The sequence below is a fragment of the Agelaius tricolor genome, unplaced genomic scaffold (assembly GCF_023055355.1).
Source record: "Agelaius tricolor isolate 1412-34295 unplaced genomic scaffold, bAgeTri1.0.p SCAF_5, whole genome shotgun sequence".
NCBI classification, from domain to species: Eukaryota; Metazoa; Chordata; class Aves; order Passeriformes; family Icteridae; genus Agelaius; species Agelaius tricolor.
In genome coordinates, this window is record NW_027269265.1 from 37322007 (window position 1) to 37339831 (window position 17825).

At 39.8% G+C, this 17825-nt stretch overlaps 1 protein-coding gene across 10 annotated transcripts in view; it reads right to left on the reverse strand.

Annotated features, from left to right (window-relative positions):
- The window catches only part of MGA (MAX dimerization protein MGA), a 59445-nt gene that overhangs the window by 13951 nt on the left and 27669 nt on the right, over window positions 1-17825 (reverse strand). For 6 of the 10 annotated variants that reach the window (XM_071427320.1, XM_071427313.1, XM_071427315.1 and 3 more), the window contains 8 exons: window positions 16689-16912; window positions 15699-15839; window positions 15214-15289; window positions 13372-13892; window positions 11602-11899; window positions 9284-9907; window positions 8391-8687; window positions 5289-6985 (listed from right to left, as the gene is read on the reverse strand). In XM_071427320.1, coding sequence (XP_071283421.1) covers window positions 5289-6985; window positions 8391-8687; window positions 9284-9907; window positions 11602-11899; window positions 13372-13892; window positions 15214-15289; window positions 15699-15839; window positions 16689-16912 — 3878 coding nt within the window. The remainder of the gene's footprint in view (window positions 1-5288; window positions 6986-8390; window positions 8688-9283; window positions 9908-11601; window positions 11900-13371; window positions 13893-15213; window positions 15290-15698; window positions 15840-16688; window positions 16913-17825) is intronic. The other 4 variants (XM_071427318.1, XM_071427319.1, XM_071427322.1 and 1 more) reach the window with 4 other exon arrangements.

Genomic DNA, 17825 nt, shown 5'->3' on the forward strand with positions numbered 1-17825 from the left:
ACAGTATCATTTCTGTGACTCTTAAGTGCAAGAGATGCATACTGGTTTTGTTCAGTGGGCAAGACTACTCTGTCTTAACTACATTTGGACATCATTGCATTGCAGGAAACATGGTCTGGCAGGGTGGTTCAAAAAAGACGCTATAATCCAGAGAGAAATAGGAAAAGCACCCAGGAAATTAGCTTACCATAGAAACACTGCTGTCATAAGGCTTTCCAGTGCTGTTAAGTTATACTGGGCTAATCAAAGGATTGATAGCAATTTTCCAGGCTAGAGCTGCTCTAGAATTGCAACAGTCTGTATACTATCATATTAAAAAATGGTATTCAAAACCCAATATGTGGTATCCTTTTCATGAAAGATGGACAAAATAAAACAGAAGTAAAAAACTCCGTTGGCTACCAAGAACTTACCATCTTAAAAGTTTACACATTCTGAATGTGGACATATGAAAAACAGAAGTAATTAATTTTTTTGTTCTTACATCCAGCAACAAAGGGGAAAATATTTCTGGTTCGTAGATCTTTCCTCTCTACCCCTGAACTCCCAGCAACAAGAAAATATCACAATCATGAAGATCACCAGAACTAAGTAATTTTGACATTAAGAACAGCTATTCCTATAGAAGTATTGCCAATCTGCCATAGGCTGAACATTATCCATAGCCTAGCATGATTCCTGAAGATGCCTGTGGAAGCCCTACCTTTCTAGCATCACTCAAGTCATACTACTTTCCAAACTACTTCCTGTAATTACATAAATTCTAAATGCCTTTGAGTAAGGGTGAAATACCTTATAGAATGAAGACAAAGGAGCAATAACATTCTACAACAGAGTTCTGAAGTTGTTATGGAAATTACAGCATTTTTCCCTCTCTTCATTACAATGCCTGTTTCTAAGCCCTCTGCTCTGATTTTTGTCTGTTCCAGGCAGCCTAAACCCCTATTGCTGATACCTAAAGAGCAAATTACTGATGGTAGAGGATCCTCAGCAATAGTGCTGAGGGAAGAGGTTACAAGACAGTGGATGTCATTACACATTACCCAAGTAAATGTGCAATTTCTAAAGCTGCCTTATGTGCTACAATGTCTGCAGGTTTCACACATGCTCTGAACTAAAAGCTGACAACATGCAAGAGATTGTTAGAATTTATATTATCCACAAAATGTAACACTTGCACTTTGTATGAAGCTTACCATTTTATAATAATTGATAACAGTCCTTATAAATTCAGTGTTTGGCTCAGAAAAAGAATGACTGAAAAACACTTTTAAACAACACTTACAATGCAGTACCTTGCCAGACACAGAAATTGTTTTTAGAGTAGTAAGCTGAACCATGGGACTCTTATCTGTAGCATTACAGTACTAGAACAAACCCTGGCATGGTCTTGGCTTACGCCAACAAGGACTTGTGAACAATCAGGAGCCCAGGCCAAGCAGTCCTTCTCAGCAGGAACTCCATGTGCAATCATCCTATCCTGCCTTGGAGATCAAGAGTTTAACATCACCTCCCAAACCATCGCACTTGAATTTGTTCAGACAGCAGGTCCCGATACTCATTAGTCTGCTTCTACAAATATTCCCAGAAAATTTTATTCATGTCACCAAACCCATAATGATTAACCATCCTAAGCTTGTCTTGATGCAGCTCAGGGTAGGAAATGCAAAAAGGAAAAGATACCATCTCAGGAACCTTCTTTCTGTTGACCAGAGATGAGAACAGTCTCTATGTCAAGGACACAAAGTCAGCACAAGGTAAGAAGGTACTCTGAAGGGCACTGATGTGCAAAACTAAGAACAATTAACCATTGTGGGAAAATGTGCTAAAGAATAAACACTAATAGCTACTACAGGTAGGCAGCAATCTTCCTGACTCTCACTGGAGTTCTCTAAGGTTTAAATGGCCATTTGCTGAGCAACCAAAACCAGTCCACATTCCAAACAAATAGAAGAAGAGCTGTCTTAAGTATTTCCACTAAACAAAACTGCTAGTGGACATGCATGTACTCTTTGCTTCTGTTTCCACTAGTTTAATGAAGCAGATAAATATCCTCTACCAGCCTGTTTACATCATCTGACTTCATCCAGTCCAACAAAAAATACCAGTGCAGCTTGTCTTGTAAGCACTATGATGAGAGAAGAGTACATCCCAGTGAAAAATAACAAGTTTAATTCCAAAACTGATTTCTCCATTAGGCACTGACGTGCTAACTCAACTAGCCAGCAACAGCAATTAACAAATCCAAATTCCAGGCAGGTTTTTACAGCCCCCTGAGATCTCATTCCTCAGCTTTACTGCTCTAGAACCAAAGCTAGCTTGTTGGATTTGTGTGAGCTTGCAGTAAAGACATACCCTTACATGGCTTTCCAAGCCATATCAGTCAAAATCTGTGTGGTATGTTTCTTCCAAAACAAATATTTCTTATAATCTCTAATATTACTCATTTGCTTCATCATCCTTTTGCAGGATGAAAGAAAACAGTTTTCAAACACCAACCTTGATAGAAGACTACTCTGTGACCTAGACACTATTGTTGGTTCACCAACACATTCCTAGGACTACCACGTCAGAGAAGTTTATCTGGTATCAAGAATGAATTAACAGTGGTTCTCAAAATTTAATAACTCTGCTCAAATTATTAAAGGATACAGGACGTATGAAACTGCCACCACCTAACTGAAGACAAGGCCGCAACAATTCAGTTTTCCACTTAAAAGAAACTTCCAAAAATAACATCTGTACTTCACCTTCATGCAGCTGAGATGCTACTGTCTTGTCTGAGAAGAGCAAGCTGGAATATGAACCGATTAGTCAATTTTTCTGGAAGTTGAAGAGATTCTCTAAAAGCCAGAGTTGTTCACTTGGCTATCATGGAATAATAGAATATCCTGAGTTAGAAGAGACCCACAAGGATCACTGAAGTCCATCTCTTGGCTCTGCACAGCATCATCCCCAAGAATCACACCGCGTGCCTGAGAGCATTATCCATTATTTTTCTTAAACTCTGTCAGGCTGGTGCTGTGACCCCTTCCCTGGGGTGCCTGTTTAAGTGCCCACTCACCCTCTGGGTGAAAAACCCTTTCCTAATATGCAATCTAAACCTCCCCTGACCCAACTTCATCTCATTCCCATGGGTTCTGTCACTGGTTACCACAGAGGAGAGATCAGTGCCTCCCCCTCCTTTTCCCCTCATGAGGAAGTTGCAGACTGCAATGAGGTCTCCCCTCGGTCTCCTCCAGGCTGAACAGACCAAATTATCTCAGCCACTCATTATAGAGCTGCTCCTCACTCCTGTAAGGCCTTTTGCCACCCTCACAGCCCTCCTTTGGATGCTTTCCAACAGCTTAATGTCCTTTATATACAGTGGCACTCTAAGCTGCACACAGGGCTTGAGGTGAGGCCACCCCAGTGCAGAGCAGAGCAGAGCTAGACAATCCCCCCTGCTTGCCTGGCTGGCCATGCTGTGCCTGATGCCCCCCAGGACAAGCTTGACTTTCCTGGATGCCAGGGCACTGCTGACTCACACCCAATTTGCCACAGGCCAGGACCCTTGGGTCCCTTTCCACGGCACTGCTCTCCAGGCTGTTTGTACACCCAGGGTTGCCCTATCTCAGGTGCAGAATCTGGCACCTGCCCTTGTTAAACTTCACATGGTTGGTCTCTCTGCAGGGCCTCTCTACCTTTGAGAGTCAACAGCTCCTCCCAGTTTGCATCTCTGGCAAACTTACAAAGCATCCCTTCCAGTCCTGCCTCCACATGATTTATGAAGATGCTGAGGAGCACAGGCCTGAGGATGGAGCCCTGGGGAACCACACTAGTGATCAGTCACCAGTCTGATGTTACCTCATTCACTACCACCCTTCACACCTGACCCATGATCCAGTTGCTCACTCATCACTTGACGTGTTTATCCTGACAAGTGCTGGACATTTTGTCTAGAAGGATCCTGTGACATAAAGGATAAAAAGCTTTACTGAAATCCAAAAACATTGAATCAACTGGCTTCCAACCAGTCAGCTAGCGGGATAACCTCAGGGACCTTCCTAACTTGTTCTTCGAGCAGCCTGAAGTCTGCTCTTCTCATATCCAGGGCTGAAGCCTTGCTGGCACTTTTCCTCCTCTCACCAGAGATTTGAACTGGATTGTTTCATGGCTGCTGTGGCCAAGACAGCATTGCCATTTCACTCACAAACCTGTGTAACCAAGCAGCAGTTCAAGGAGGGCACCTTTCCTAGCTGGCTCCTGTAGTACCTGTACCAAGAAGTTATTGCCCAGGTGCTCTAGGAATCCTCTAGACCTGTTTGTACCAAAGAACTCTAGTCTGATTTTCAACTGCAAGGGGATTACATTAACACAAAAACAAAAGGACTAAAAGAATTCTATCCTGAAGACACAACCATTATCTCTCCTATTTTTAATTTGTCTGTTTTTCAACTTCTCCACTTTAATCCTTCTCTTTTCACTTGTATCTCATTCCAAGAAACAGCTATCTTAATTCATATGTCCATTTGACTAATTCATAAAACAACAGCTTCATAATTTTAAGTAACAATGCACTGTTTCTTAAGTCATGTAGTGATATGTAAGAAGTAAAGGAATTACATACTGGATTACTTTATTTTAATTTTTGGGTTATATTTGATGGGAATTTTATGAGCATTAAAATCTAAATCTATCTTAACTACACTAACCACAAAGTTTTACCCTTTTCTGTGACTTTTGGAGCAATTTGTTTTCTATCAAATATGGAATGACAGCTCTCACATACTATTTAAATGTATTCACTTAAAAAAGGAATTCAAGAATGGATTAAAATACTCCTTTCAGAAATAAATGTTAACTAAGGCTACAAAAACTAAATAGAAGGAAACATCTTAAAATAACAGAAATACTAGGCTGGCCACTACATTTTTAGATCATTAAGTCATAATTTGCTTACAAGTAAGCAAATTATTTGAGTAAATACTGGAGGAGGACAACCTGCAACAGTTCTATAACAAATTGTTCAATAGAACTCCTGTTATCTGAAAACCAGGCAATTTCTACAAGGCCACTACACTGCTACCTAAAAAAAAGCATGCAACTAAGAAATGAAAGATATTTCCACTTGGAAACCAAATTTACACTTCCTAAAGGAATTAAAGTCCAAAACACAAACATCATACTCTGTCTTTTAAATCCATGGGTTATGACATGTTAGTTGGTCAATTAAAAAAAAAAAAAAAAAAGAAAAAAAAAAAAAAGAAAAGAAAAAAAAATCCCTTCATAAATAGCTACATGCTTACCACTTTTTCAACATCTATTTCCTCTTCACTTGGGAAGTCAGAAGCACCATCCAGCATCTCATCAGCAGAATCATCAGTTTTTTCATCCTCTTCTTCCTCTTCCTCATCTTCCTCTTCATCCTCTTCCATATCATCAGCAGTTATATCAATAGTAGGCATGTAATCCTTTTTGTGTGCCCTCTGTTCTGGTGCTGTCAGGAAGTCACTTTTCTCTGATGTATCAGCTTTGTTATCTACTTCACTTCTATTTTCTAAAGGGGGTACAATGCTAGATATTTTGCTCCAAGAACTGTTAACATGTGTTAGAATATCATGGCCTGTTTTTATTTCTTCCAGAGAATCACAAGCGCCTTTTTCTTTGCCTTTGCTGCCTTCCTGCCTAGCTATGTTTCCTTTGCCTTCCTCCATATCAACTCTATGCTCTTCTCCTGAAGCATTATCCAGTTCTTTTGCAGAACCAATTTCAGACCTACTTCTTGTTTTCTCTACTATGTTTTCCACTTCTATAGAGCCCTTGTACGCCCTCCTTTCCATATCTGGCTGTGCAGCATCATCCTGGAATTCTTGTTTGTTCTCAAACAGTTCAGTCTCACTTTGTTCCTCCTTGATCTTCACCTGTGTATCTTGCTCTTGTTGACTATGTAACTGCCCAGAACTTGCTCTGTTGTCTTCACCCATCTGTGTCTGTGCATCTTCTTCTTCCTCCTCTTTTACTGGTTTCTCCTCCCATTCAGCATGTGTTTGTTCCTTCCCATGGTTCCTCAACTGTGCAGCCTCCCAGTTCTCAAGACTCTGTGAATGTGCATTATCCAGAGGAGCAACCAAAGACTCATCTGATGACCCACAAACAGAGTTAGCTGAAACTGCCTCCACAACAGTTTCAGAACTGACCGAATCCTCTTTCTCTTCAGAAGCCCCTTTTTCTTCCTCATCATTTGGCTTCTCACTGATGTACGAATGGTCAGATGATATGACATCTGCAGAAATATCATGCTGAGAAGAAAAGCTATCATCACAAGAACTCTCTAGCACCTTTGAGTTCTTCTCCACTATCTCTAATGCAGTGGAATTTCTATCACCACTAGGTGTGACGGTGCCAGATGCTGACTCTTCAACAGCATTTGACAGGTTAATCGACAACTCATCTTCTTCCTGTTTCCCATGTGGCACTGTGACATCAGACTCTGTAACTTCTGTGTCACCTGAGCATTGAGCCTTCCCATTCTCCTTCTGCTGAGCAGCACCTGAGTCCTCTTTCTTGCATATTTTCCTGTAATCCTTCTTCATCTGAAGAGATGCAAAATGGTGAAGAATAGAGTTTGGCACAGTCTTCTGTCCTGGGAGCTGAAGTAAAGCAAAACTCCCGGACTGTAAAGGTATGAGATTAGCGGTGGTGGCTGACAGACCAGCCGAGCTGCAGGCTATCTTAGACTCGGAGGCTGTTTGGTTTGTGACATTGCTGACAGCAGAGGAAGCGATCCTCAGAGTCAGAGTGCCTGCTTGTGACACAAAACTTGTTACTGAAGGAAGAAGAGAAGATGCTTGAGTGGATGGGTTGGATGGGGGGGATAACTTGGGTACTGCAGTTTGTACAGCTGAATTTGCAGCAGGAGAAGTGGAAGACACAGAGGAAGTGGGAGAAACAGGTGACTCAGAAGGCTTGGAAGGTGCAGGTAACCGGATTCCTACAATAGATCCTGTGAGGAAAACAAAACATCAACTGAGACTTTCTCAAAGCAGCTTTTTTCTTCCAGTTTTAGTATTTGATGCTGTACTAGAAACAGACTCCATTCTCAAGGATCATAATGGAATCAGGTGATTGACCTCAAGCTCTCAGTGGAAAAGTTGGTCCTGCATAAAGACTTTATAAACTTGAAATTTTTTTAAGTAACACCACAATAAAACACATGAATTGGCCATTCTAAAACTAACAGACCTGATATTAAGTTCAAGCATTGAGCTTTTTGATCAAAAAAGACATAGCATTGAAAGTATTGCATTTTATTTTCCCATTTTACATTTACTGGAAAACGAGGAAATTGGGGTTTTTTAAAGAAAAAAAGAAAGTAAAAAATAGTATTTAATTTTAAAATATTTTTGCTTTTCTTTCGATAAAAGACTTCCAAAGAGGAAAAACTATGTCAAAATTACACAGTTATACTACCACATTTTACCTTTATGAACTCTTCTGCAGCATTTCAACACTTCATAAACAAGGAGAAAAAATATTACCAACTGGCAACTAGTTTCTCTTGTTCAGCAAGAGCCTCAAAAGAGAAAGAAATTAAATAAACTTGTTGACTGATTCTTTACTACACCTCATGCTCAAACCTTAACTAAAGCTCAGCATTGCTTGCTCTCCTCCCCACAGTTTTATCTACTGTGCTTGCTTCTGCTCTCACTACCACCCCACTCTAACTCCCTCTCTTTAAAGTGTGTTTTGAAACAGGGAGAACAGAAGAGTAAACCTGCATTTAAAGTACATTTGGGTTAGAATTTACAAATATATACAACAGCATACCAACCTGCAACTTCTAAATCTTCCAACCCTGCCTTCCACTGTGTACTAGAGAAAAAGCTATAAATCACACTTATTTTTCTTCCCACACTCTTAAGGAGGAAAAAACCTGGCAATTTCGTATTGTAGTATAACATTTCATCTGAATATCTCCTGTAAACACACTAACCAACCTGGAAACTTAACAACAACAGAGCAGCACTCCAATGAAACATGGGTAACAGCTCATTCTCTTTAAGAGAATCTCCAACAAGAATTGTTTTCGAATCACCAGGTCGAGTCCTGTAAGTTGTGACAGTACAATGGACATGGCTCCACTGCCACACATACACATAGGCTCTTTTACTTGCTCCCAAATTTTGTTGACTTAGCTATTAACTGCAATTTCTGAATATTATACACATGGTATTTAAGTTGCATTGCAGCTGAATAATTACACTGTGTTCTTCAACTAGTCACACAGAACCAAATTAGACCCTGTTCAATTAATTTCAGCAGGTGAAAGCATCACAGAGACATTTATCTCCTTGCTCATTTCTGAGTAACACACCAGTCAGTCGTGAAAGAAGCACTGGACTTCGTACCTGGATTGCGGAGCATCACTGGCTGCACGCTGGGCTGAGCACCTGCAGTTCGGACCTGCTGCAGGGGAACAAGCTGGATGATCTGCCCATTGGGATGTCTGAACAGGTTCACAGCCCCAGGGCTCCTCAGGGGCTGAAGGACCATCTTCTGCCTCTGTGCCACCTGCGTGTTCAGTGGCCGCAGAGCAGAGGCTGTCTGGTGCACTGGAATCAGCAGTAATCGAGGTCCAACACGTTTGTCTGTTCCAGGAGCTATCTTTGGGGGAGTCTTACTTGCAGCTTGTGGAACAGCATCTTCTGAAATATTTTAATAAGTTACAAAAAAAAAAATCACTTTAAGAGACTGCCTACAAATCAAGCATTATTCTTAATAAATACAAGTGCAAATCTCTTTTAAATTTATTTGAAAGCAAGTTTTTCTCTTTTTATCCACAGAATGCATGGAAACAACCACATCAAAACAGTTTTGGGTTTTTTCTGTGTAGTTCCACTGACATTTTTCAACCATGACACAGGACACTAATTCCCTACCTAATTCCTGAACTCTGTGCCAACCATGAAATTCTAGCAGTTATAACTGTGCTATATATGTCTATAGGTCAAGGGATGATGTGATGCTTTGTGCTCACTTCATAGCAGTCACTGACCAGATAGTCACATTTTTTTCCTTTCTCTACCAGCACAGACTGATATACAGGAATACAAAAAGTAACTTAAGAGATTACATTAGGGTGATGAATAGGACTTTTTACCCTGTTTTTGAAAGGGGGACAAGGCAAGTGAGTCCATATTTAAATTGAAACCAGACACAGACTGTATCATTGCTGTGAAAAGAAGCAGAATTTAAAAAAACCAAGGGTTTGTAGTAATAATCCAAAGCACCTAAGCATTACCTCTTTTTGGAGGACTTGAATTAACTCCTGATAGTATCACTGGAACAGAGACAGCAGAGGAAGTCAGTGTGGTCACCACAGGCGTAGTTGCTGCAGCTGTTGTCAGTACAACTGTGGAAGTGGATGTTGTGACAACAGCGCAAGTAACAGTTGGTGGTGTTACTACAGGTTTTGGGAATGATGTAGCTGCTACTGCTGCAACAATCCCTGTTGTTTTTGTTGTGCTCACAGTAGCAGTAGGAGTGGTGGATGGAGTAGTAGAGGTGCTGATTCCAGGTGTTGCAGGAGCAGCTGTAACTGCAATTGCAGGAGGAGAGCAGGGAGGTTCACCAGCTTTTGTCTGGCAAGGAGTGGTCACAGTAGATGCTGCTACACTGGTACTTTCCACAGTAACTGGAGAAGTGGTGGTAGCTGCAGTGACTGCAGAAGTGACTGTGCACAGAGCTGGAGATGGCACTGAAGGAACCATGGGAGCAATAACCGTGATTGGCGTGGGCTTGATACTCAGAAACTGTCGTCCTGAGGCCGCCTGGCGTGTGCTCGCTCCAGGAACCTTCTGCTGCAGAGCTCCTGCTTTGTTTATCACAAACTGGGCAAACACACCACCAGGTGAGGGTCGGGTAGCTGCAAATAAAAACTTGCAGGTCAAAATTTTAATAGATTTCCTCTTTGCCTTTCATGAGGTGCTACAACTGTAATTTCAGCATGAATTTGAGCCTCCTTTTTCTGTGTACCTTGTAATTAAATCAAAACCTTTATGGTAGTCCTGGATATGCCTTACATGTTAGAAAGACCTCTGCCTTATTCCACTACTGTAGCTTTTTACTGCATTTCTTCCCAGATACACAGAAGAATTAGCTTTTGAAGGGTTGTTCTTCATCGTGAAACTATGGACAATCCTAACTAACAGTGCAGGAAAATAAACATGTAAGTGAAATAATGGGCTCTAAGTATTTTCTAAACATCAAATTATTTGTGTAACAGCTTGTGTCATCTTTCATTTTTTACTGCTTCTTGATTTTCATCCCCCTTCTACTGTATTCATCTTACACAGGCAGAGGGGAAAGGGATGGGAAGGATACAGAGCTTCCGCTTCTAATTGCACTGACATCCAAACAACTGCAGACTAGATGGAACAAATTTAACCAATGGAAATGAATCACTGTTAGGAAGATCCTTTACCTCATCCCTTACCCTCTCCAAGGGACCAGAATACTGCATTTACATCACCCCAGATGCCTACAGATAGTACAACAGCATAGAGATTATGGACCAAGACCAACTTAAACACTGCAGTTATTTATGCATACAGCATTCTTAACCCAGATTATGCCAGAACTAGTACTTTAAACTTAAATCACATATGTTGCAATGACTTCACCCACCAATGAAACACAGCCAGCTCTTTCATACTGCATAAACACACAGAACGACAAGTTTTATTACAGGACAAGAAAAACAACACACCCATTTACACGGCAAAGAAAATTTAGGCAGAAAGAATAACAGATTATCAATCAGAAATTAAAGTTTTTCCAGGACACAGGAAACATCCTTTTCCCTTGCAAAGCTTCAGATCTTTAAATACTGGGTGGGATTATGTGGGTGGGTACTAGTCTTCTCTTTTTAAAGTCATGCAAAATGTAATAGTTAAGGGCAACTTCCTCTCTTGCCACACTGGGGTAACCATTTCAGTATCAACTCAGATACACAAGTAACTCATGAATCTTCCAGTTTTGTTGTTTTTTTTTTTTTAAAACTCAAAGTGCTGTCTAAATCCAACCCTGTTTAGCTTGTGAAATCCAATGAGATTAGAGACTGGCGTGGTTATTGGCTGCACACCTGCTGTTTCACTAATCCAGATTTGGACCATCTTGTCTTTCACTGCTGCTTCACACATCTTTGGCGGTCACAAGAATTATGAGTGCAACATCAACCGAAAATCTAATCAGTGAAGAACCATGTATTAGTGGTACTTTACTTGTTTGAAGTTATTCTGTGTTTGATGAAAAGCAATTAAAAATTACAGAAACGAAACTCCAAAACTTCCAGTTTGTATTTGGAGAGTATCCATCCACTCTCATCTCTTGAAAATATGTACCAGTAGCATTAATAAAACAACTAATAGTCAACATCTGTAATCTTACTCTGAAGTCAAAACTTTCTGCTTTGAGGTTATTTACTGCAGAGGCATCTTATGTAGGCAATGCAGCCAAAGGCAGCATGCACTGTTGCACAGAAATCAACATTAACGCTGTACACTCACTCTGTACTTCAGCTTCACGCAATTTAAAACACAGTAATAAGTTCCAACCTACCTATCTGTCTCTGTGCTGGGACATGGGTTTTCAGAGTCGTCACAGTGGGGGTTGAAGGACTGCTGGTGGAAGATGTAGTTTTAGGAGCTGATGTTGTGGGCCCCTGGACTGATGGTGTCCCAGAAGCAGGAGTTTTAGCACTGGGTGCTACCTTGGAGATCACAGTACTGAGGGCTGCAATATCAAGTACTGTGGGCTGCAGCCTGCCTGTGATATAAGCTGCTAGCCGATTGGCAGGATGCAATGCCCCCATCTGTCCCAAAAGCAGTTTGGCCTGAGGATACCTTTTATCATTAACCTGAAAAAAGGGGAAAAGGGAAACTTTGTGAAAAGAACGCTAATTCACCACTTCTGGAGAAGTGTTTCATTCTGTGGGACTTCTAAATGTCCTTTTCAAAGAACCATTGCAATTCCAACTGGGAATTCCTAATTTCCTCATTGCTCAGGAGAATTTCAAACAACCCTTGTTTTATCTTTGTAATACAGATTTTAAATGCTGCTCAGACTCACATAAGACCAGAGAGTCCAAGGAACATGTGAAATCACTGAAATTAGGTAAGAATGAAGCTAGCACCTGTTTTTCCTGTCCCATGCTTATGCTGTAGTCCTGAATAAAAAAAGGTTCCCTAATTGAAGGACAATTTTGGATAAAATTCTCAAACCTAATTAAGACCTAGCATCACAAAAGAAAGAATACTGATGACATATACATTGAGACAAAACTTTAAAGAGCTTGTAAAAGCTGCATCAACTTTTACCTTATCCATACTGTTGTCTGATACTGTAATTAAGGCATGATGAGTTCCCTAACTTAAAATTCCAAGCTGTAGTGGTAACAGACTGCACAGGAAAAAACCAGAACGTCTTGCTGAATGTCAGGCTTTATGCCTAGTGGACAATGGGAAGTTTTGGTAGTGCTGCATTTTGCTTTCACATTGTTTGATAATACCTTCTAAAAGCCAAATGTATTTAAGACACTACTAAATAAACAGTAGTTTTTATTGATCAACTTTTATTGAAGGTAAGAAATCTCCTCACCTTTTTCTCTCCACTAGCTTCTCTTTCTGAGGGTGTCATATCTGCAAGGTGTCATGAAAACATATTTTACTCTGATTTTCTAATTCATATAATTTTCCTCAAAGTGGCTTTACTATAACCACAAATAGCTATGATGGAAGAAAAGGATTTTCATCCTAATCCTGTAGTTCCTACTACTAATTCTTAACATCATGTCAGCAACATAGAACTGCAGGGAAAAGACCCTGTAAATTTAGGATTATAAAGTCTCCTAATGAAAAATATATATTCTACAAAGAAGATTCAGGCTGTTAGTGAAGATTAACAGTTAGCTGTAGCAAAAAGCAATTTTAATGTTTACAGTTTTATTTTAAAGTTTTGTCACAGTGTATACTTCCCCAGAAAATATTCTTTCTGTGGACTCATACAATCATTCACTTAGAAACATGTGTCAAATGCACCTTCAGAGGGTTTCACAAAGAATTGAAAAGATCTTGAAAGAGATTCTGCACTTGGGTCAACAAGACCCAAATTGCCAAAAAGACAAGTTAAACCATCAGATTTCAGGATTCTGATCAGATTTCCTGTTACTGAGTAAATCTTGAAAGGGATAAGCTTATGGAGAGGAATGCCACCAGATACTATCTGGATAGGCAAAAAACATATTAAAGAGTGCTCTCCATGTCAAGGAGTTCTGGGATAGTACTGGATGAAACTGCATCTAATCTCCACAGTAAAGGCAGAGAGACCCACCTGAATCAAGCCCGAGGGGCTCATATTAGCATTGCATTTGTAGGCAACCAGCTTTCCTGCAGGAGAAACCCCTGCATAAAAAGGCAAGCCTTTGCCCCCATGCAGCTTCTCCCGCAGCTTGTCCGCTGGGTCTGCTTGCGTGACCTTTACATTTTCTGAGTTATTGCATGCCGCCACTGTGCTATCAGGAGTCTCCAAGACAGGGATCTCAGGCTTCTCGTCCTTGACCTGGTAGGACGGCACTGAAATTTTCACTCTGGAGGAGCAGACAGAAGGATGGTTCTCATCCTGGGCCTTGTATTCCGAAGCCAATTCAATAATGAAGCTACCCACTTTGAGGCACTGCGGTGCGTTACTGTTGATATGCTGTGATAAGATGGTCAAGATCTTATTGTGATCTTCCTCCAAGTTGCAGTCAGAGATAATCTCGATAAGTTTGGTTGGTTCACCTTGAGTGGTGTGATGAACATAGGAGGTGGAGAAAGAGTCCCCCTCACTACGGGAAGAACACCAGCTTTTCTCTGAGAAAGAATTGAAATAGGTTTCTGCAATGCTATGGCATTTTAAGTACCTGGATAGTCAAACAATTTTATTCTGCCCACACCTCCACCCTTAGCTCCATTCAGCTGCAGGCCAACAGCAAGTAAAAGAACTGTTCAAAGCATCATCTTTCCCTTGCAGAGCTTCACAAACAAGCAAAAACTCACTGCAAAACTAATGTAATTATTTCTCACGGTTCAATCCCTGCAGCCATACCACGTCACGTTGTATCCCATTGCATCACAAGCTAAACGAAGCCGGGTTGTTTCAATACATGGGTGAATATTCTCCAAACACACCAACATGGTAGAAAGCATCACTGGTTATTCAAGAGATGGCACTTCTCTCTTTGAGTCAGAAAAGCACCCATGTCCTACAATGGCATAAGGGGACATGCCACTAGCAGAACTGTCTTTTGCAGAAGATGTGTAAACAGAAGCGTGACCTTTTGTTGTTATTAGAGCTACAATGCTCTTTTTTTGCAAAACTAAGGATGTTGATCCCTGTGTCCTGGCCATTTTAATTTCACCTACCAATGCACCAGCATTTTCAACTAATTGTATTATTTTTCCATTCCCATCCTTAAATGTAGCATGCGCTGTTGTATACATTAAACAGGAGAAAGATCAGCTCAAAAAGGCAGATACGCTTCTTAAGTGGATGACACAATGCCTCTAGTGTATGTCTCATTTAAGGCTTGCAACATGATTTGGGCCGCTTCAGACGGAAAGAGAACATGGATGTCTAGCCTATTTCTTCACAAGCTAGAAACTCAAACCCAGAATCACTAATACAGCAAAACTTCAATTTTTCAACTTGAACAAATTCAACATCAAACAATTCCTTGTCCCAACCAGTTCTATGTGAAGAACATGAGGATCCCATCCTCCCAGTGCTACTTAGATATTTAATTCTTCAGTAACTACAAAGTGATAGTAAAGAAAAAAGTGGAAGACAAAAATACCCCGACAAAGCAAAGCTGTTCAGCTCCATTCCTTTCCAAGTATCTAATCATCTGTCTTGAAGACAAGTCTGCAGTTTTATACTTTATTGCTAAACAAGCTACTGGCAGCACTGGTCATTTTACACTTAGAGCAGCAGCAAGCACTGGATATTTAGTCTGCTGTATCTCCATCTGCTGCTACAAAAACAGGAAACTGTATGCATAAGATTTTTATTAACAACTGTAACGACTCCACCAGCAAACCTACTTCTGTTTCATCAGTAGCTACTGGTTTTTAAAGAAATACTGCAAAAACATGTAACTAACAAGTGGAATTATACTCCAGACTCAGCTCTTACCTCTTGATGCATCTTTGTCTTTGTCTACCTCACAGGTTGCCTTTTCAGGAGACTGAAGCTCTGGTTCATGCTCCTGCTAGAAGAAAGAAATGCAAGAAAATATTCACCCTAGACATCTTACACACTAAAAATCACAGCACAAAATTAACGAGGTCACCCCAAATCATAGAAATATGCTGTCTTTGACTGTGTTACAGGCTTCATCTTAGAAGAGCACTATTAACAATGAACATTTAAGCCTTACACAATAATGCATTTGTCACAGACAGGAATCTCCCCAGACAAGAAAATGTAATATCACAGTAACAGAGTCAGTTTACCAGCACTGCAAAGTGATTTAGGCTCCACCTTCCACTGCCCCACCACCAACAAAAGCAAATCAAGCCCTCATGTCACACAGGAGTCTCTGGGGAAAATATTACTTCGCAATTTTCAACATTTCTGCCTATTCTATAATACACACTAGTTACAGTGTGATCTCTTACCTTTACACTACAACTCTGTGAATCATTTTTGTCTTTTTGCTGCTTTTTCTCCTCTCTCTTGGGTTCATAGGCTCGCACCCTTGCACAAGTCATTAAACTTTCAAAGTACATGTAGACAGGATCCTTGTCCTCCTCTCGAATCTAAAAGAAAAAAAAAAGGAGATAAAACCCTCTTTTCTCTGTTCTGGATGCACATCAGATTCACAAAACAGCTCTGCTTTCTAAAAAACTTCAACCTAAATGCTTCAATAGTAAGGGTCAAAAGAAAAGTCTAGCATTTAAAGCTAGATCTGCCTTCTCAGTATCATCACATAGCCACCACCAGCTCCCTGAGATTCAAACCCATTCAGATATTCTTTTAAGTGAAACAACAAATCCTAAGTGCCATGCATTGTTTAACATTATCTGGTATACATTAAATAGCTACTCTGTTATGTTTGTTCTTCAGATATAACTACACTCAACAGCTGTTCTTCCTCTATTGCTGTTGTTGCTTTTCTCTGATACTAAGGTGAGGGGAGACACAAACCCAGATTCTTAGAACACTGGCAGTGAAACCTCAAGAAAGAAAGAAAAAAAAAAAACAAAACTCCAGAACTACACTGAACACTTTGTGTCTGTATCTCAACACTTTTTGCAAGTAATTCATACTTATATAGGCTACAATATGTAGCTATTAACTTTACAAACATGACAGGACTAAACTGTGACAAAAATAGCATATATTACTGTATTTTTAAATGAGGCTATAAATTAACCATAATCACCTTCCACATCTCCATACTGCTATAATAAATTCTCAACAGAAGATAGACATAGTAAAATTCTATATATAATCAATCCATTCTAGCTTATCAACACACCTATAGGCAATCAGTCCTAAGCTTTCACCTCAAACTTTTCTAAAATCATCTAGTACAGAGGCTTTCGGCACTATTTGTTTTAATTTTCAGTACAAGGAAAAACATGCTTTTTTTTTTTTTCTCTTACCACTGGATTTGGTCTAGGAATGTACATTCTGCTTGGTTTTGTTCCACTGGAAGATCTGTTCTTACTAGGAAGCCAGACCTCTGGGTTGGGCAGTACCATAGATTTAACTGGTTCAATAACAGATGGTGTTGGGACATAAATTGGCTCTGGATCTACTTCACCTTCCACCCTCACCCACAATGGACAATTCCTAACAGGTTGTTCTGGCTCTGAATCACAGATAGCTGAAAAAAAAGAAAAAACAAAAATTACTTACAAATAAAACACCATTTAACACAGCAGTAACAGAATTTTTTGTTTGAGTTTGAGGTCTAGCCATGCGGCAATCACTAATCCAAACTGCCAGAAAATCCTTCTGGATGCTTTTCTTCTGTCAAATTCTAGTCAAAAGTGACTGGGATTTGTCTACAAGAAAAAAAAATGAAAATAAAAATGTACACTAATCCTCATTTCTCACTTTTACTGTGATAAAAGATCTGAAAAACCACTGAAAATAAGTGAGCTCCACTGATGCTGCTTACTTAAAAATTGCAAAACACAAAAAAAAAAAAAAAAAAAAAATCCCAGACCTGTATACTGGAGATATATGGAAGAATTAATTTATTCCAGTAGAACACCAGAGAATATATTGTGTTAGCTATTGCTAAAAATATTGTTAGGAAAAAACTGAAAATGTAAATTCACAGGCAGTTTCTACCAATTTGGTTTTCTGAGCATACCTTAAGCCAGATCTGAAATTACCACAAATAACTATACTTCCAAGGAAGTCCAGCTATATACAGCAACTGAAAATGCACCTCTAGATAATGACTTGTTTACAAGGAAAGATAACTGCACTGTAATAGTGAACATTACCAATAATGACAGCAGTAATTATCCCATATCTATCATAGTCTTTTTAAAGACATTTGGAGAGTTGAACAGGAGTTTAAACTACCAAGAAGAAACTCCAACTATTTGATTCAATAAATAACTACACAGTGCCCAAAATGTTGAGCACATAAGTAAGAATTAAAAAAAAAAAGATATTATTTCCTGTAAGTAAGCTGGATTTAGAAATGGCATCACTACTACATCTTAGGAAAAAATGCCCATGAAGTTTGGTGGTTTGCTGTACGTAATCTCCACCAATACTCA